Source organism: Phyllostomus hastatus, unplaced genomic scaffold, assembly GCF_019186645.2.
Source record: "Phyllostomus hastatus isolate PE091 unplaced genomic scaffold, TTU_PhHast_1.1 phas_contig_210, whole genome shotgun sequence".
NCBI classification, from domain to species: domain Eukaryota; kingdom Metazoa; phylum Chordata; class Mammalia; order Chiroptera; family Phyllostomidae; genus Phyllostomus; species Phyllostomus hastatus.
In genome coordinates, this window is record NW_025333737.1 from 34,536,825 (window position 1) to 34,558,318 (window position 21,494).

Sequence of the window (21,494 nt, forward strand, 5' to 3'; positions counted from 1 at the left end):
AAATAAATAAAATCTTTAAAAAAAAGAGAAAAGAATGAGGGAATATCTCTGCCCCCTCAAAGTAGGCAACTACTTTCTTAAGACGCACACATGCACACAAGAGCACCACCACACATTACAGATGGGCTTTCATCAAAATTAAATTTTTCTGTTCATCAGGAGACATTATTTAAAGAATGGAGGAGAGGCCCAAGACTGGGAGAAAAGATATGTAGTCCATGTGTCTCGCCGTGAATTATAAGCATTGGGCATTTAGAATGTTTAAAGAACACAGATAACTTACCAATAAGAAGGTAAGCAACTCAATTCTTAAAAGATCAGATGAAGATTTAAATGGACACTTTACTAAGGATGATGGACGAATGGCTAATCTGCACGTGAAGGGGTGCCTGGCAACGTTAGTCATCAGAGAAATGCAATTTAAAACCACGATGAGAATGGCATTGAGGTTGCACAAAATGTGAATATACACATCAATGTCACCGAACTGTGCACTTTAAAGTGGTGTAAATGGTAAATGTTAGGTTATGTATATCTTATCACAATTTTTCTTAAAGGGCAGAAAGTGGGCCCTGGCTGGTGTGGCTCAGTGGATTGAGCACAGGCCTGCAAAGCAAAGGGTCACCGGTTCAATTCCCAATAAGGGCATGTGCCTGGGTTGCGGGCCAGGTCCCCAGTAGGGGGCATGTGAAAGGCAACCACACATTGATGTTTCACTCCCTCTCTTTCTCTCTCCCTTCCCCTCTCTAAAAATAAATAAATAAAATCTTGTTGAAAAATAAAAGGGCAGAAAGTACACACAGGAAGGTAAGCGATCATCTCTGTCCAAAAGGTCGTGCCCTGCAGATTTGGCCGTGTGCCCACACACAGACCCACCGTCACCCCAACTTCCCTCCTAGCAAGGAATCATCGCTGACTTCAATAACCTGGTACATCTATCCCACAGATAAGGCAGCCACACAAACAAATATAAATTTAAATAAAATTTTTAAATGTATCCCCCAAACAGCCCCACGACGACCAGATGCCATTTCTCTGTCACAAGAACCGCTGAACCCCCAAACCCAGGCCCCTGTGTCCCCATCTAACAAGTGGAGGACTCTTCACCCATTGTTCTCAAGTTCTGTTCTAGGAGCTCCTGCGTCATGAAAGTACAGACGAAAGGGATCAATCCCTGAGGGATGAGGCCCACCCACCGGTTTCTCGCTGCTTACCGGTGAAGTTCAACAGCCTCCTGACAAGCCCAGGGTGGACTCGGCCGCACGTGCACCAGGTGAGGGAAGCTAAGGCAGCCAGAGCTACCACTTGCGGAGCATCTGCTTGCGGCCTGTCCTGGGTCCCGTCACTCAGTCCCCATCTCTGCCCCCGGACCCTGCCCCTTCTCACTTCATTTGCTTGTGCAGTGCTGGGCCTCAGAGGCATGAACTCAATCGATCGCAAACCTCAGCTTGTTTATTTTTTTTATTTTTTTTTATCTTCTCCTCCTCTAACACCCAGCTGCTTTTTTCAGCCGAATGTCCAAGTTCTGAGATTTTTCCAGGAAGCTAAAGGTCATTCCTCCCGACTGCTGCCAACTTCTCCACCATTTCCAGATCTCACGTTTTATCTGTTCTTCCCCTGGCAACACCCATTTCCGACTAGTTGCTGTCACCGTCGTCTGGGGTGCGGGACCCTACTGGAGACCAGTTTTCCTTCTGCGGCAACCGGAATGTTGAGGCAGAACTGCAAGGCTGGGGGAGGAAGACAAGAGGGGGGAGGGGCTGACGGGAACATCGAAGGGCATTACAGGGACTGCATTCAGGACTCCAGCAGGGAACTCACCCATGAGCTGGTGGGAAAACCTCACCCAAGGATCCCCTGATCTGGACAGTGGGCACCCCAGATGTCCCAAGTGTTGAACCCACAACCCCCTCTGCTGTCAACTCCGCAGACAAATCTTTATGCACATGCTGAGTGTGGTGACTAGATCACAGGCTGGTAGACAGGGCAGGAGTGTGCAGGCAGGAAAATCATAAACTTGAGCTGTAGCGCCACCTTCTGGAAAACAGAAGAGGTTTCCAACAGCCAGCCTGGTGAGATGTAGTAAGGTAGAGAGAAGATAGACAAGTTTAAGAATTTTGCTACTTATCTAAGAAATAACTAAGAGCAAAAACTATGAACAGCAAAATGACAACAAACTCACAACTATCAACAACTAAACCTAAAAAACAAAAACTAAGCAAACAACTGGAACAGGAACAGAATCAGAGAATGGACATCACATGGAGGGTTTTCAGTGGGGAGGGGGAGGGGAGCATGGGGGGTGGGTACAGGGAATAAGAAGCAGAATAGGTAGGCATGAAATAGATGGGGAGAGGTAAGAATGGTATAGGAAACAGAAGTCACAGAACTTGTATGTACAACCCATGGACATGAACTAATGGGGGAAAACTGGGTTGGGGGTGCAGGGGGGAAGGGGGATAAAAGGGGAAAAATTGGGAAAATCGTAATAGCATAATCAATAAAATATACTTAAAAATAAAATATTTTTGAGAATGTAAAACAAAAAAAGAAAGCTTTTTGGGGGTTCCGGCAATGTTATTTTTCTTGACCTTGATTGTAGTTACATAGATTTTCATGTCATAATTATTTTTTTAAACTGTATGTGTTTTATGCAATTTTCTAGATGGATGATGTATTTCACAATAAAAAGGAATTTAAAAAAAAGAAAAGAAAGAATTCTGCCAGGAGAGGGAGCAAGAAGCATGCAGGGCATGTATTCACACGCGGTTGGGGAAAGTCCCAGATATAAGCCGAACCAGTGGAAAATATCTCCCACCTGAAGCTAATTAGTAAATATCGAAGAAGGTGACTGCTACTTCCAATGCAAAGACAGAATGCAAAACTCCAAGGAACATGAAGAATCAAAGACCCACGGCATCACACACACAAAACGATAATAACAACAATCTGCTGCAAAGATTGTTTAACCAAACTCAAAGACACAAAACTCTACCATCTACCTGATAAAGAATTCAAAATAGGTGCTTTGAGAACTCAAAATAAAAACACAGAAAGACAATTGAACAAAATCAGGTAAACTAAACATGAGCAAAATGAGAAATTTAATAAGGACATGGAAATCATAAAAAGAAACCAAACAGAAACTCTGGAGCAGAAGAATTCAGCGAATAAAATGAAAAAATAAAAAAAAAGCAATACAGAGCATCAACAACAGAATAGACGGAATGGGAGACAGAATTGGTGAGCTAGAGGGTAGGAACTTTGAAATCATCCAGTCAGAGGAGAGCAAAGAAAAAAGAAAAGAAGGAAGTAAAGGAAGCCAGCGGATGCTGTAGGCCACCATCCGAGGTGAAAACAGCAGAACAGCTGCAGGGACAGAAGGAGAAGAGGGGGAGAAGGGGACAGATGTTCATTTAAGGAAACAGTAGCTGAGAACATCCCAAACCTGGGGGGAGACTTGGGCATTCGAGTTCAAGAAGCTCATAGATCACCATTATCTTAACATGAAATGACCTTCTCCAAGACAAATTATAATAAACACCATCAAAATTCCAAGACAAAGAGAGAACCCTAAAAGCAGGGGGAAGAAAAACAGATCGTCACCTACAAAGGAACCCCCACTGAGCTCTCAGTGTATTCTTCAGCTGAAGCCCTGCAGGCCAGGGGAGAGTAGAATGGTGTATTTGACGCGTTTAAAGGGAAAAGGTGCTAGCCACAAATACTCTGCCTGGCAAAGCTATCCTTCAGAAATGAGAGAGAAATAAAGATATTGTCAGACAAAAAATGCTGAGGCAGCTCAGTAGCACTGCATCCGCTCACAAGAAATGCTGAAGGGAGGACTTCAAGTTGAAATTAAAACATGCTAATTAACAGCATGAAACCACACAAAATATAAAATATGCTGGTAAAGGTAAATATATTGTTAGATCTAGAAAACTCTAATTCTGTGATAGGATGGTGCGCTAACCACTTAACTATAACAGTATAAATGTGAAAGGAAAAGAGTATTGAAAACCCTATAACGACTATATTTTTAACAAATACACAAAATGAAAATGGCAAAATGTGACATCCAGTACATACAAAGGATGAAGTGAAAGAGCAAAGCTTTCCTATGTGATCAGAGTTCAGTTGCTGTCAGCTTAAAAGGGACTGTCTTATCTATAAGATGTTTCATGAAAGCCCCATGGTGACCACAAAGTGAAAAACTGTTGTAGGCTCACAAAAAGGAAGAGAGGGGAGTCGGAACCTGCCACCACAGAAAATCCCCACTTCACAAAGATGAGCAGAAAGGGAGGGAAATATGAAAAATGGAAAACAGCCAGAAAGCAACAAATGAAATGGTATCAGTAAGTCCTTTCATATCAATAATTACTCTGTAAGGACCAGGCTGGCAGCCTGGATAACAAAAATACAAGACCCAACTATATGCTGCCTACAAGAGATTTATTCAGCTTTCAGGACACACATAGTGACGGATGAGAAAAAGATATTCCATGAAAGAGGAAATTAAAAGAAATCAGGGGTAGCTATACTTACGTGTATCAGATAAAACAGAGCTTATGCCAAAAATAGTAACAAGATGCAAGAGGACATTATATAATAATAAAGGGGTCAATCCAACAAGAAGCTACAACAATCATAAATAAATAAATAAATAAATATATATGCCTACAATGGAGCACCTAAATATAAGAAGCAAATGTTATGAGCTATAAAGGAAGAAATAGATAATACAGTAAGAGTAGAGAACAATAGTACCCCACTTTTAGCAACAGATAGATTACCCAGGCAGAAAATCAACCTGTAAACATTGGACTTGAACCATATACTAGAGCAATAGGACATTCTGTCCAGCAACAGCAGAATATGCATTTTTCCCAAGTGCACACAGGACAGTCTCTCGGATAGAGCACATGTCAGGGAGCCTTCAGGGAACCCCTGCTTCAACTAAGGCAGTTCCAGGTTAAATTGCATTTAAACAAGAGGGTCTGTATCTGAAAAAAAAAGTTACATATTTTATACTAAAAAAAAATTTATTTACAACCTATAAGTAAATGATAAAGAGTATTAAAATGCATGCCCCCCCACCCAGCTTAAGAGGATGTCTTTAGTTTTTTTTCTAAGTTTTGTTTCCTGGTTTAAATATAACACATTTGCTGCAAAAATTTTGCAAGATCTAGAAGACTGAGAAAAGAAAAAACACCTTGACCTCAGTACCTGACTGCAAACAATCTGGTAACAATATTTCCCCCTATATTCACAACGCATGTTATTTTTCTGGAATTGATGCCTTGTTATACAAATTGTCCCCTTTTTTTCACTGTGACTATTGTCCTAGGACCAGCTCATTTCTCAGTATCCTTCCACCTCCAAGAACATGATCCCCAGATATGTTTATTTTTTGAACCGAGCGTTGTTTTTCCAAAGAGGAGCAGAAGTGGAGATTGATGGAAGGGGGAAATCTTTCTCGTCTGGCTTCTGCCTGGAACATAAACGAAATCAAGAGGCTGATAAAGTGCACCATCCTGTTGTGTCTGGCACAGGGCAGCATCTGGAGAGTAAACGCTGATGGATGACTGCATCTCACGAGGCTGAAAGCATCTCTGGCAACAAGAGAGAAAACAAAAGCCAGCATTTTTGTGATAAACAAAAAATCCTGAGAAGCCTTCTCTACAGCCCAAGCCAAGTTCAAGGCCCTGAGTGGATCTGGACACATAGCAAGAGTGCTTGTTTCCTGTGCTTTGTCATTGCGTCTTTGTTTAATTGTTATTCATCCAGAGGACAGACACAATTCTGGGTATTTTGAGCAAGGTCATAAAGAAGCCAGTACTTGCATTGCTCTCAAGGACTTAACAATCTAGTGGGGAGGTGGGACATGCAGGCAAATGACTCTATACCACGTAGGAGCTCCTTTGCAACCCAGCTCCCTGTACACAGTAGGTATTTGAGAGCACTCTGTCACACAGTGGAAGGAGAATCACAGAGCTTTCCTGCTGGAAGGACCTGGGGGTGCACAGAGGCCTCGGAGCCAGTTCTAACTCTTACGCATCTTAGCCATCTAATTAAATGTGTCTCCTTGGATGTTATGAGGAGTAAAAACAATAATGAGCATGAACTGCACAGGTGTTACAAACGTAAAGTGTGTTATATTCTTCTCACCCCAACCCAAATCTAATTTGAAAAATGGGGAAACTGAGACTCAGAAGAGAAATGACATGTCTTGCCCAGTAAGTTAGAGGCAAAGATTGGAATTCTGGCCTCTGGGCCCCAGGTCAAGAGTGAAACACTGGGCGAACGTGGTAAGAGTAGCAGATGATCCTTGGCTCCTTCCCAGACTCAGGTGTTCCTTCTTTCCACTGGCTCCTTCCTCTGCATCTTCCTCATGGCCCCTTGGATGGGTGACTGCCCCATGGAAACCAGGATAAAGTCCCAAAGGGTCAGGAAGCACTTCCCTAAATGAGCATTGAGACTCCAGAGCTCCCATTGCCCTGCCTGCCCTCACTGATGGCGACCACCCTACCTGGGGGTGCCGCTCTCAGCACCCACCTTCCTGGCCTGGGCGCATGGCCAGCCGGCGCTGTGCTGAGAGGAGCTCACGCCTCCAAATGGAGATTCGTGCTAAAAATACAAAAGCCTTCTAAAGGGTATGTAAAAAAAGCTGTGTACATGATTTTAAACTCTTGGAGCCTCGGTTTCCACTTCTGTAAAATGGGCACGGTAATAACTATTTCATAGGAGTGTGGGTCAGATGAATGAGATGATGTGTGAACCGTCCAGCGCAGGCACATTTTCAGGAGTATTTGCTCGGTAAATGTGATGTTGAACGTGAGGCCCAGGGCTGCCGAAGACGATTGCATAGGGTTGACGCTCCCAGAACAAACTCTAGCTCTCATTTCTTTGGATTACCAGCAACTCCCTGCCAGTCACCCAAAAGTTTCACCTGCTCCAACCCTGTCCACGCGCAGAGGTCTCAGCCAGCCTTTCTAACGCCTTGCGCATACACATGAAGGCAAAGAAGAAGCCCGAGGCAATTAAAATCTGCAACATGAAAAAGAAACAAACAAAAAAAAAATAGCAAAACTGACCCTAAACAAAGCAGAAAGGATTTAAGGACCAGGAGAGAAATGGTAGAACACTCAATGACACCTGAAAAGATAACATAGTCAACCCTGAAGGTTAAGGGCAACCCATCCCAACACAGATGAAAATCTGCATGTAATTTTTGACTCCCCCAAAAATGTAACTACAGTCTTCCCTTGGTGTCTGCAGGGGATTTGTTCAAGGGCCCCGTCACAGGTACCAAAATCCCCAAATGGTCAAGGTCCTTATATAAGAGCAGGTCAGCGCACACAGCTGGACCTCCACACCCGTGGACTCCCAACAGGAAGATACTATTTCCACCCGGAACTGGTTGAACCCATCACAGACGTGAAACCCAAGGGTCCTAAGGGCCAATTGTACATTATTTATTCAAATTCACATGTAAATGGCCCCACACAATTCAAACACATGTTGTTCAAGGGTCAACTGTACATCCATAAAACAAAGGTACAAAAAGAAATTGAGCATGGTAGTTCCTCAAAAGTTAAAAAGAGAATGACCACATGATTTGGCCATTTCACTTCTGTGCACATACCCAAGAAGCAAGGCCTCTAAGAGGCGTTTGTGTACTGGCCATGTTCGTGGAAGCATTGTTCATAAAAGGCAAAAGGCGAAACAACCCATGTATTTAAGATTTTATTTATCTATTTTTAGAGAGAGGGGAAGGGAAGGAGAAAGAGAGGGGGAGAAACATCAATGTGTGGTTGCCATTCATGTGCCTCCCACTGGGGACCTGGCCCACAACCCAGGCACATACTCTGGCTGGGAATCGAACCAGCAACCCTTTGGTTTGCAGTCCATGCTCAATCCACTGAGCCACACCAGCCAGGGCTGTGCAGTGAATTATTTATTCAGCCTTTAAAAGGAAAGAAATTCTGACACATGGTACAATGTGGATGAGGCTTGAGGACATTAGGCCAAGTGAAATAAACCAGTCGCAAGAAGACAAATAATATATGATTCCATGTATGTGAGTTACCTACAGCAGTCAGATTCACAGAAACGGGAAGTGGAATGGGGTTTCCAGGGGTTGGATAGGGAGGGAATAGGAAGTTATTGATTGATGGCGACAGAGTTTCAGTTTTATAAAAGGAAAGACTTCCGGAGAGGGGCCACACAGCAATGTAAACGTACATAACACGATACTACCGAACTATACCTTAAATATTAAGATGGTAAATTTTTTTAAGATTTTATTTATTTATTTTTAGAGAGGGAAGGGAGGGAGAGAGAGAGAGAAACATCAATGTGCGGTTGCTGGAGGTCATGGCCTGCAACCCACGCATGTACCCTGACTGGGAATGGAACCTGTGACACTTTGGTTTGCAGCCCACACTCAATCCACTAAGCTACGCCAGTCAGGGCTAAGTTGGTAAATTTTATGTTATATGTATTTTACCACAATTAAAAGTTTCTAATTGAGGACCAAAAAAATTCTCGAACATTAGAAGGAAAGCTGCTAAAATGTTGATATGCATTGTAAGGAGTCTGGGGTGAGTTTGAGAAAATATGCTAGCTTATAAAACAAAAAGAAAAAAAAAAGATATAAAATGTGAGACTTTGTTTTAAAAAAATGGCTAAAGCACCCATCCAAGAAATACAACATCTCACTACCTAGGAACTTCAGAAAATAATAGTAATAGTTAAAGGGAGAAAAAAAGCTAAGAGAATTTTCCAGAGAGAAAAGAAGACATTCATCTTTATACTGAGAAGTTCTCCTGAGCGCCCGGCACCACAGGTGTAAAAAACATGTACAATCAAATACATGAAGGTGAAGTTGCAGAAAGCCACGGATCAAGATGGGACCCTGAAACTGCCACAGAAAAGCAGATAATAACACAGGCCGTTCCCCAGGCTGAGGGCTCAACCCAGCCACAGCCTTGCTGTGAGCAGCGCTTTGGGTGGCAGTGCTGGCTCCTGTCTGCGCTGGAAGTCCCTTCACTGGCGTCTTCAAACCTGGGGGAGGTCATCTGCAACCCGGAATTCCCAGCCCAGCTGAGCCCGAGGGAGCGTCGAGCAAACACGTTTTCGTGTATGCAAAGGCCCGGAACGGTCACCTCCTGTGTTCCCTTTCTCAGGAAGTCATTTGAGTACATTCTCAAGGAGCTTCCTCAAATACTGAGTCACGAGAAGGGAATCAAGAAAAACAAACCAAGTTCACGAGGGAGTAACTGAAGAAAGAGGAAGGCACAAACCATGGGAAATACCGAACCCACGCAGAAGCAAAGCTGGAGAAGGACAGCAGGGTGACGGCTCCGCGGGTGACGGCTCCGCGGAGGCCGGGGAAAAGGTCGGGCAGGTTAGAGCTGGAAAACCAAGTCCTGCATCACGGGGGTCTGGGAGCTAGTCTGGGAGAGAACTTGGAACACGAGTCTCGGGTAGCTGGTAAAGGCCAAGAATTCAACTTTTAAAAGCAATTAGAAACTCAGTGGGGAGGAAATAGAAATCCTCATCTGACACAAAGGAACCAGTTCATATCAGGACAGGAAGTCATCGAGATCCGAGAAGGGAACCAAATGGATACGAAGGAAAAAGAAAAGTTAAAAGATGGAATCCATGAGGGATATAAGAAAGAATCTAGGCATCTCTTTTCCCAAGGAGCCAAAACAAAGGTGATTAGAAACTTCAGAGAAAACAACAAATATACAAAATGCAAAGTACAGATTAAAATAACACATTATTTTACCAATGATTTTTAAATGACTTTCAGCTTGATATTTTAAGCCTTTGAAAACGAAATGCAAACTTAATCATAACGTGCTTTTTGGTTCTGCAGGGAAACTGTGTTTGATAATCATAGCAGTTTTAACACTGGGGGTCTACTTTTAGAATAAACCTATAAAATCATGGAAGATTATAGTGCAAAGTGTGTATCTATGATTGCATTTTTATGTGATCTGTCAGCTGAGCAGCTTTTAAAGTAAAAGTACATCTGACAAAACCCTGGTCGCGATGACCACGCCAGGCGCCCAGCTCTTGGTTACCCAGACCTGCCGTGATTCGCGCGAGGGCTCCTGAGAGAAAGGACCAGCCCGGTGGCTGCGCAGGAATCTGCAGCCTGACCTGGAGCCGAGGCCCTGGAATCCTAGTTCCAGAAAGGAAGAAGTGCTCCCCGCAAATACCCAAAACAGTAGAGAAACGTCAAAGAAGGAATAAACGTCACTAGATACTAGATACACCGTACAAGCACGGCCTCAGTCCGGTGGCCCGGGGAAACCCGGTGGCGTCAGCGACGCCGTGCTGGTGACACACCCTCTCCATCCGATGTGTTGGGAATGACATTTTACCCCCATCATCTTCTCCTCAGAAAGCGCATGGCTCCCGTCTAACCACAGGAAACACTTCAGACCAATGCACGTTACAGGACATTTTACAAAACACCCGGCCGACCCTCCTCAGAACGGTTCAGGTCATCAGAAACAGCCCTGGCCGGGTGGTTCGGCTGGTTAGAGCGTCATCCCGCTGCACCGAGGTTTAGCGTTTGATCTCAACTCCAGAGCAGTCCAGATCCTCCGCGATGTGTGCGTCATAACCCTCGGGGGAACTGATGAGACCACGCTTCTGAGACTTCAGGTCTCAGGAAACAGACCCTGAGAAGTGGGGGCCTTTCCCAGGAAGGTGGGGTTCAAGGCAAAGCACCCCCTGGGCTCTGGAACCCCTCTTATCTCCAGCGGCCAGGAATGACGAGAAAGCTCAGGCGAGAAAGTTATGATGAGTGTCTCCTAAGCCATCGGTGCTTAACTTTTTTTGAGTTGGCAGCTTTGAAGACTTAACAAAATGATGGGACATCTCCCCCAGAGAAATGCGCATAAGCAAACCTTTGATGCTGTTTTCAATGTGTCGCAGCTCCCCCAAACTGAAGTCCGTCCGTTCACCCCAGGTTAAGAAACCCAGCTATAGGCCTCGTGGAAATGTCATGCACACAAACGCACAAACACACCACCTTTCTGACTTTGTTCACTTAATCCAGGGGTGTCACACTGATTTTCACCAGGGGCCACATCAGCCTCGCGGTGGCCTTCAAAGGTCTGAAATAATTTTAGGACTGTATGAGTGTAACTACTCCTTAATTGTTAAGGAGTTGAAATTACATTGGCCCTTTGAAGGCAACCGCGAGGCTGATGTGGCCCCCGGTGCAAATGAGTGTGACACCCCTGGATCAATATGTACTGAGCATCTATAGTGCAGAGATTCTAGGAGTAATGAAACCTTCTGAATGAAACTTGCTCTACAGTTTAAAAGAAACATACTCTCACATAACTGTCCCATTTACTCTGCACAAAAACCCAATGAGGTGGGCATGCACCACTCCCTTATTCTGCAGATGAGCAAGGACTGTCAGAGAACATCCATTTCAGCAACAACAAGAAAATGAACCCCAGGAGTGAAGTGCACCCTTTAAACCCGAGGCCTGGCCTTTCCTCTCCCTATTGATATTGGGTCCAATGGTCGGAGGTGATAGGACTTGTGTCTGCTGAATGTCAGGGTCATTATATGAGGATGACCTCCAAGGTCTCAGTCTCGGCCCCCCAGTTTCCATGACAATCAGTTCCATGCTTCCCTAACCCAGGCGTAAAGCAACTCTGCCAGTCAGTGGTCCCCGCAGCTGAACTCTTTGGTGTTGAATGGATGTGGCCAGAGCTCCCCCACCCACCCCTTGCCCAGACAGCACAACAGCTAACATGTTTTGAGTTCCCGAACCACGTCCAATACTGATCTAAGCTTTTTATACTCATTAAGTCCTCAGTACAACACCATGAAGTAGGTACTTTTATTATCTCATTTTGTGGGCACGTGGGGGAGGTTGGGTGACTTGCCCACAGTTATTCCACAGCTAATAATTTTCAAAGTCAAGATTTGAACCCTGGGGTCTCTACTCTTAACCAACACCATTCTGCCTCTTCCAAGACCGTTGTTCTTAACTCTTGGGGGTCATGGGCATCCTGGGGACTATAATTTAAGCTCTGGGCGTTCTCCTCAGGAAATGCAGTTAAGCAGAATTTTGCAGAATATTTCAGAGTCTCAGGGATCCCCTAAAGCCCATCATCTATCCATCTCGGGCTTAAGACAGCTGTTTGTCTCCTCCACACTGGCGGGAACCGTCCGGGGAGGAAAGAGAAGCGGTGCCAGCGCCGCCAGACTTCGCCTCTGCAAATGCAGGAGGAGAGCGGAGCTGCGTGGTGTGACGGGACACCGGTTCACTGAGAATCAGGAGCCGTGAGCTCCGGGACCGCAATGCCCCGAGAACGCAGCCGCATCGCTGAGCCTCCGGAGACAGATATGAATGAGATACGCACGGACCACTGGCTAGACTGAAAGCTCACGTCCTTCCCAGCATCCTGGGGTCACGAGACAGGGGACGGAGAGCAGACGGGGTCTCTCTCGGAACTCCGGTCACGGGCTCACAGGGCGGCACCGCTGTTCCTGGTGCTGAAACGCGCGGCCACGGCCCTGCGCTTCGGGTCCCGCGCCGCCGCCGCCGCCGCCGCCGCCGCGGGGAGCTGTCCAGTGCTGAACCCGGATGCGGCCCGGCCCGCGGGGCTTAGACCCAGCCTGCCGCACCCAGCGGAGCCCCGATCGAGCTTCTGGGAGCTCTGACGCAGGACGCAGGGGAGAGCGGGCAGCAGCGAGCTCCAAGCCGAGCATGGACCTGCAGAGATTCGACTCCTACCAGGGGGGAGCAGGCCCTGACTTCCCCGAGCACGTCCTGCATAAGGTAAGACTCCCCTCCGGGCCCCCGTCCCAACGTTGGTAGAGGGCGCCCTGCGCAGAGTCCTGTCTGTTCCTCCGACTTGGTGTTGGTACTTAAAAAGAAACTAGATGTTATCTGCGAGCCTGGGGGGTCCTGTCTGTTTGATCCTGTTTATTGCTCAAACCAGAGATGCTTGAGTACTGGGGGAGGGGCCGCCGCCAGAGGTTCGGACGGCGAGGAGCTTCGTTCATTCATTTAAATCACCGGCGTCTCATTCGCCCCCTCTCGCCTCTCACCCGTTTGAACTCCTGCGTCAACCTCGTGGGGGAGGAGGTTACTTGCGCTCCCACCCAAGCTCCAGCCCCGTTAGATCTGATAGTTGTGGTCGGAGACCTGAGTTCCTGGCCAAGCTGGCGAAAATTAAACACAGGCACGATGATCTGCAGCAGGAAAACAATTGTTGTTTTCAAAGCAGACTCCCTCGTGACTCAAAAAAAAAAAAAAAAAAACTGCCCTGCAGCCTGGACTGGCCCATAGCCTCCTGAGCGTGTTTGCTTATTCCAAAGCTCTGAATCACCCTTTTGCTGCCCTCATTCAAGTTCCTTATGCAACTCAACCCTCAGTAATGCAGGGCTCGGCTTGGAGCGGTTGTCGGGGAAAGTGGCAGCCTCGCTCTAGGCAACACTTTGGAATCTGGAATCCGTTACTTTGAAAGCACAGGACCTTGCATTTGCTGTTAGAAGTCTCTGTGGCTCCTCATCCCTCTCTCTGCCCTCCTTATTCAGCCTTTATATTTTCCACCTGGCTAATATCAACTTATTTGTTGGTCTCCTGAGAGACTGTGCATTGCCCTCTGCTTGGAGGATTTTACATCAAAATACCCTTCTGAAAAGTCCATGAATCCAAGCTTTGAAAGAAAACGATTGGCCCTCTTCCCCTATTGCACAGTTTCTATTTGAGGAAACTGAAGTCCAGGGAGGCAGTGACTTGTCTGAGAAGACAAGGCAGAGAATGGCAGAGCTGGCACTAAAGCCAGGGACCATGACTCCCCGTCTAGTATCATTTTCTCTACACAAGTGTGGGCCATAGAGCAGCGGGGTGAGCAGCACCTGAGAGCTTGTTGGAAGTGTGGAATCTCTGTCTGCACCCCGACCTCCTGCCTCTGAGTCTGTGATGTAACAAGACCCTTAGGAAACCACACGTGCACACTGAGGCTTCAGATGCACAGCCCCGTGTCCTGCTGGCGGTTTCTGACACCAATAAAGGAAAATGGGCTATTGGAGGAAGCAGGTGTGGAGATTTGAATAGTTCCTGCGACTATTCCCGCCATGTCTCTGAACCCATGGGGTATAGAAGAGGAAAAAAAAGTATAACAATTGCCCCAGCCTGAAAGTTTTTAAACCATTACAATTTGAAGTAAACTATTGTCAGATCTGTGTTTTTTGAGGTTGTACATCTAGGCTGAATAGAAAGTATAAACAAGCAAAGGGACATAATTACGAATCAATTCCAAAAGCATCCTGGTGACTAGACATGCAGGCCTCTCCAGGTTTAAACCATTGTAGAAAGACAAAAATATTCCTCTTGAACAATTTAAGGTTTGGAGGTCAAGGTTTTCAAATTATTGATCAAGTGTGGTCTTTCCCACATCAATCACTCACACGGGAAGGGTGCCTCCCTCGACTTCCTTTGGGTTTATTGATCAACAGACTGGGAAAGAGCCCGTTCCTGCAAGTTCCACTGTATTCGAAGACAGGTCCCTACTTCCCGCTGATAAATGTGCCAGGTCTCTCCACCCTGGCTGCCAGCCTCTTGAGAGCAGATGCTGGCTTTGAGCCCGTCGTGATACCCAGCGGAGTAACGTGTGTGTGTAGAAATTGCCCCTTCCCATTATAATGCTGATCGCCTTCTCCTAACGTGATTTTATCATCGTGTGTGACTTTTTATTTTGATCCACTTAAAAATCTACTTGTAAAGGGGCAGGGTATCAACGTATTTGTTTTTTAAGTTTTCTATACAGCAGAGTCCAAGGAATTCCTGCTGATTCCTTAGAACACACTGACTATGCGATGTAGGCTCCCCTCCAGCATTAGTGACCAGGAAGAGGGTGTTTAAATAAACCTTTTATTGAAGTGTAACAGATACAAGAAAAGCTCAAATCATACGTGTACACCCTGATGGATTATCGCCAAGTGAGCAGCTCTGTGCAACCGCCACCAGAATACATAGAGGCTTTCTGGCTTCCCAGAACCCCCCCTCCCGCTGCGTAGCCCCTTCCACATACTCTCCCCTTTTTCCTCCCCCGAGGTTACCATTATGGGGCAGGAGGTATCATCAATGTTTGACAGAGCAGCCAGCGACCTTGTCTGGCAATGTTAGAAGCTTGCCAGAGGACAGACCTCACTGCGTGGTGGAAAGAAACCGCAGGCTCGGAATCAGACAGACCGTGCCGTGACGTAGAACCACCCCTGTGAGCCTGACTTCAGTGATCTATACATAGGCAGAATGACACCTGGCCCATTGCTTTTCGAGTGAAGGTGTTAGGTAATATATAACATTGTTTGTTCATTTCTCTGGCATAGTGCAAGCATCCAGTAGTGGGTGGTGGTTATTAGGGTGTGCGTCTCGGGCTCCGGAGCAGCACCACGTGGGGTCTCACCTACGACGATGAAGCTTTGTGAGCAAGAGCGGCAGCAGCTCCGTAAATAGAAACATATGCACACACACACACACACACACAGGCATGTCACAGGCGTGGCCCATAGGATTGAGCTCACACGCCCACCCATACAAAACTCATGACTTCTGTGAGAACGTCCTGACTCTAACTTCGCAAGTTGAATATTTTCTTTTTCTGGGGAATATGGGAGGCGAGGTGTGGGATGCAGTGAAACCTCTCAAAAGTCACTCGCACGAAAAGCAGATGCCAAGTGCCATCAGCCTTGGGCGGCACTTGCCCTGCAGCTAGTCCCCAGAGTTGGGAGCTGACCCAAATGAGCCTGAGTGACCTTTGACTATTCCTGGAGTGTGGGCTGGCAGCTGGGAACCGCCCGGAAACACTGAGTTCATCCATCACATGCTTGGAGTTTTTTAAATAGAGCTGCTGTTATGCTCGCAAAGCTGAATATTTCATGCAACTCGGTAATGTAAGACACGCAAATAGCCCTGCTGCTCTTTCCCTCCGAGAGGCCCCCGCCCTCTCCGGCCACCAGTCCAGTCTCGGGAGCCCTCCAGAGCAGTGACGTCAGTCAGAGGCTCCGGAGCCACCCAAGGGTTGGGTTCCAGCTGTGCCAGGGCCCGGCTGGGAGCTCTGGGAACGTGAAGCACAGAGAGGGGCCAGTTTTTGCCCAGATGCTAGTGAATCGGGACAAAGGGGCTTCGGTCCAAGAGCTCTCACTCGCTCCTACCACCCACCTGCCAATCTTGTTCCAAGAGGGGCGAGCAGTCGCTGAGCCCAGAGCAGCTGCCTCCGCAGGCCCTCAGAAAGACCAGCCCCGGGGGGGGGGCTCAGAGATGTGGGCTGTCCCCCCATTCACCCCGAGCTTGGTCCTTGTTGGAAAAAATGGATCTATTGGGGAGATTGGGACCGAAGGTCTCTGTCCTGCCAGGGAGGTCCTTCCCCTCTGATTCTGCTCGAACTCAGCTTCTCGGGGAGCGGGCAAGGGGAGCAGGTGGCCCCCACTCCTGTCCCTCCTCTACAGCATTGGTCCTCCACTCCCTCCTTTCGCTGCACGTCCTGGGATGTCTACATCCCTCAGGCGTCCATGCACCTCCGCCAGTCCCTCAGCAAACGTGTAGCGAGCATTTCCAGTGTGCAAGAAACTAGACAGCAGTGCCAAACTATACAGCTGGGCGCTGTAGAGAACACACACACACACACAGGCTCCTACCTTCAGTAATCTCCTAGCCTGTGAGACCCACACACAAATTGCTGTAATGCTGTGCAGTCTCAGAAGTGCCCCAAGGAAGGTCCCGGAGAATACAAGGAAATACCCTAGGAAGAAGTGGTTGATCCGACCTCAGCCTGAGCCCAAACCCTTCGGCTCTCAAGGCCTCCGATTAAGAGTTAGCACAGTACCTAGGAGAGACAGCCCCACACGCCAACCAGCCTCCCCGGCCCACGGGGCCGCCACCCACTGAGCCGAGAGAAGGCTGTGGATTCAACAGTACTTTCTTTCCTCCCAGAAAACTTTACCGGAAAAAAAAAAATCAACCAGAAACGGCCATACCCCCTGTCCCGTCTCCCTCTACCATTCTTTATTATTCAGGGAGCTTTTTTGTTTTCAATTAAATGGTGTTAGTGAAACACACATCTGTAGTCAAAAAAATCTGAATGCACAGGAAAATCCAAACCCTGCAGGCGAAGAATCTGTACTTTCAGAGTGAGGCTATCACACCTCGATAAAGTCGTTTGTTTTTTTAAAGAAAGATTACATTTGACCAACGTGAGAGCAGAAGCTCCACCTCTTGCCAGATTTCCACCCTCCGCGCAGGAACAAACAAGAAAGCGCACAGCAGTGAGCCGCCCCGCTACCCCCGTATAGAACGTTTCCATCGGCGTCAGCGTGTTCTCCGCTGGCCGGAAAGTCTGGATAAACAAACAAAGTGTGGGTGACGTCACCGCTGACTGCCGACAGGTGGGGCCCGCCCGGGTCCGGAGCGGGCAGCTGGCGTGGGGGTGGGGAGCGGTGCTGGCTGGTCCTGCGCAGTGACGGTGACTCATCCGACCTCTCAAAGTCGTTTCCCGAACTCCTCAGGCTTCCCTCCCCAAGCGCCGCCCGCTCTCGTTGGGAGTCCCTGGGACCTCTCGTGAGAGACCATCGGAAACTCACTCCGGTGGATGTGCCCATGTTTCCTCTTACAAGCCGTTCTGGGGAGTGGCTCTCACGTCCTTCGTGGTCAGGGCAGGAAGCCCAGCCTCGCTGGAAGTAAACAGCCAGGGTGGGCACCAGGCTGGGGAATTGTGGAATGGACGTCTGAAGTGGCTCTAAATTTATCCCAGCCCACTCCTTGATTGCACCGGCTCCTTCTCAGGCAAGAGAAGCTGTCCCTGGAGACCGCAGGTGACCTGGAGACTAGCTCCCCTGCTCCCCTGGCCCACCCCACCCCCAGGGAAAACAGTGCAATTGTTGAAAGGAGCGGAACTCACAAACCCCCGTGGCAAGGGATGCCTGCTTCCCGGACCTTGATGCCGGAGTCTGCTCCCTCCCTCCTGTTTGCACAGCCGCTCCCCAGGGACAGCGTCTACCCAGCAACGTGGGGATGTTACTTAATAATTTCTGCACCTACAGATGCCACTGGTATGCCTTTAGGTGTCTTGAACCAAGTCCAGTTTAAGCTCATATCTCCTCTTGCTTTCTGTCCCTCTGCCCCTGGCTGTCACGCACACGTGCACATACACACAAACACACATGCACACTCACACACGCACGCTCCTGGCTTACAAGGCATAGGCAGGGCCAGTGATGACGTGGTCTCACTTGGTCTTGCTCTCTGTCCCTTCTTATCTTTTGTTAAGGCCCGTCCTAGGCAAAGCAAACCTTCCCCTTCCTCCTCCTCCCCCTGCCGTTTGAATTTTGTGTGCGCACCACTCCCCGGCAACTGCCCTTAGTGAAGGGCAGACCTTCCGGGTGCCAGAGCAGTAGCCGCAGGGGATGGTCAGGAACTGGCAGTGCCTGCTTCTCTCCGCCCCTCCCAACCCCACGGGGAGAACTTTTAATCCAGGGGGAGGGGAGGGAATGAAGCCGTTAGTGCAGACTCAGCCCAGAGGAGGCAGGGGTGCAATTGCAATCCAAAACCTGTCTTTGTTTTTTTTTTAATTGAAGTAGAGTTGAATGAGACACAGTATCATGTGAGTTGCAGGTATACAATATACTTTTTAGGGTACTGTGCCAAGTGAAATCAGTCAGAGAAAGACCAACCTTCGTCTTTACCCAGGTTCCTCCCCCTCGTCCTGGCCCTCTCCTCGGACTCCTCTGGAGCACAGACTGAGAGACCCGAAATCCTCTCCCCACGATAATCCAGAGGGAGCCAGTGAGACTGATGATGGCTAAAAATCCATGATGAAATAAACACACGGCTCGTTCGTGGAGGATCTTACAGTTTGCAAAACCTTTCACGTGTGCTGTGGCAGTTCACACTTGCCGCGCTTTTGCCGGCAGAGGTTGTTGTTAATTCCACGTTACCCAATGGGAAACAAAGGCCAGATGGAGGAGAGGGGGAAAAGAAGCAAAGCTACTCGTCCAAGGCCACAGCGTGCAGGTGCTGCGGGCATTCAAGCCATAACGGCAGGCTCTCCCGGGGCCCTTCTGTGCCAGGCACCACTGGGAGCACGTTCCCTCATTCGGCCCTGCTGCAGCAGCCCTGTTTGCGTCTTATTTTACAGATGAGTAAGCTCAGGCCCAGAGCTGTAAGGATACTTGCCTAAGGTCCCCCCAGCTAATAAAAGCCGGGGCCCAGATTTACACCCCAGAAAGCTGGAGATGCAACGTGGAGCAAGGAGGGGACAAAGGCCTTCGCCGAGGGGGTCACAGACCGTCATTTCTGCAGTCCAGGGTGCGGCCCCAGCTCCGCGGTGCGGCCCCAGAGACCCGAGTTGCTCACTCACTCTAGAGTGGGTCCCTCTCTGGGCAGGCTTGTGCTAATCACACTCACAACACTAGTGCATTGCCCTGGGTGCCAGGTCACATTAGGGTCAGGGGAGTGTTGGCTAAGCGTGAAGTCCAGAGGACGAAGGGAGAGAGAGGGACTCGGAGGATTCCCGTGTTCGAGGACATCGGGCGGATAGGGTTGGCCGGCTGCAGGGCGGAGGGGGCAGCTCCAGTCTGCAGCTCCCGTGGCCCCTCCCACCTCGGGCGGGCCACCCTGACCTCTGCCTGCCCTGCTGGGTTCAACGGTGACCATTCTATTCACTCTGAACCTCAGTTTCCTGCCCTCCTTTAGGATGTCCCACTTGCCTTTGAGCTTGAGAATGTTCTAGACTTGACCCGGTTACAGGGAGGGAGGAAGGGGGAGGGATGATTCCTCATCTGGAGCCTCCCTCGGTCACACCCAGGGCTGTCCTCTCACACTCAGCGGCCAGTGCCAGGTCCCCCGGGATCTGGGCTTCAGGGGTGGGGGCCGTGAGAGGGGAAAGAGGTGATTGGGGCCATCTCCTTATGTCTCACCGCTGTCCCGTCCCACATGCCCCCCTGGAATCGGGCATTTCTGGTGGAGCATCGATTTGGCACACAGCTGCTGGGCGCCAGGGGTCCGAGCACCCAGGACCAGGGTCGGTTCTCCGATCCCAGGAAGCTGCGTCTGGCAGGCTGGGGGGTCTGTGGGTGGCACAGAAAGATGACTCAGGCCGCAGTGACTTCAGCCCGTGTGACACATGGACTTGGGCACCCATCGGGACTTCTGAAAGGTCAGGGACCTCTCATCTCTCGGGGTGGGAAGCGGGCCCTCAGGGACCTGGCCGAATGCTGGCAGCTCTCTCCGGCTACCAAGCCCTGGGGCCTGACTCAGGGACTGGTGGGAAGGGCTGCAGACTCCACAGGTCTTGGGGGGGCCGCACCTCCGAAGGCCAGAATGCCTCTGGGCTCCCCACGCAGGGACCTCCTCGAGTCCGTGTTCAAGAAAGGAAGGGATTCCCCAGCACACTTTTGGGAAGTGCCCAGAGCAAAGATGTGTGGCCCACGCTTAGCAGTCAGATGCAGAGAGGCAAAGCCTCTCCAAAGATCTGAGCATCCAGATACATCAAAACTCAAAAAAGCCAGGGCCCTGACCTCTCGGGACGATGGCTGGTGCACAAAGAGAGGCCTGGGAGAGACCAAGGCAATGGGCCAGGCGAGCTCTGCAGCCCCAGCGCCCTGTAGCACCCTCAGCACCCTGCAGCACCCTGGGCACCCTGCAGCACCCTCAGCACCCTGCACCTGGAGAACCGGGTCTTTTCCAGACCCAGTAGTGCAGCCCCACAAACACGTGACAAGTCCATCTAGAGAGGTCGCTGACCCCCACCTGTCCACTCCCCCACCTGCCCTGTTCACCCCAGCTTGTCTACCATTTGTCCTGTCCACTCCCTGCCCTGGCTGCCAGCTGGCCCTGCTCATTGATTTTCTCAGAGGAGGAGGCTGCTCATGAGCAAAAATAAAAAAAAAAAGGAAAGAGAGAGAGGGAGGGAGCTGGGCTCGGAGGTGTCAGGAACACTGGGCTTTGGTGCGGGTTCTGCCATCAGCCGACGAGACCTCCTTGGACATTCCGTTCAAACGGCCCTTTAGAGTTTGCAGAGCGCGTGTGCATGAGTGGCGTGTCTGATTCTGTCTCCCGACACACTCCCCTCCGGCTCGGTTCTGTTCGCAGGGAGGCTGCTCCTCGTGGGCTCACGCCATTGCCAGCAGCTCCGGGGTCACGCCCCACACTCCCGCTTTCCGCCGAAGTCCTGGAGCCAATGCTCGTTGGACTGAACCGGGTCCCGTGCCCAGCCCGAAGGCGGCGAGTGGACAGCTCGGTTTCCAGGGGAAGGTGGGGCAGGGTGTTCTTAGCTGTAGGTACTCACGCAGCCATGGCACTTGCCCCCAGGGTAATGGCTGGGGACACTGGGTCCCAATATTTTTGGGTTTTTTAAAGATCTTATTTATTTAGTTATTTGAGAGAGGGGAAGGGAGAAAAGAAGAAAGGGACAGAAACATCAATCAGTTGCCTCTCGCACACCCCC

General features: G+C 49.1%; 2 protein-coding genes across 5 annotated transcripts in view; one reads left to right on the plus strand and one right to left on the minus strand.

Moving 5' to 3' along the window:
- CD300LF (CD300 molecule like family member f) overlaps positions 1 to 21,494 on the minus strand; it is a 125,593-nt gene that overhangs the window by 80,864 nt on the left and 23,235 nt on the right. The gene's annotated exons all lie outside the window — the stretch shown is intronic.
- The window catches only part of RAB37 (RAB37, member RAS oncogene family), a 55,723-nt gene continuing 46,851 nt past the window's right edge, over positions 12,623 to 21,494 (plus strand). The window contains exon 1 of the mRNA XM_045837252.1: positions 12,623 to 12,823. Coding sequence (XP_045693208.1) covers positions 12,629 to 12,823 — 195 coding nt within the window. The 5' untranslated portion in view covers positions 12,623 to 12,628. The remainder of the gene's footprint in view (positions 12,824 to 21,494) is intronic.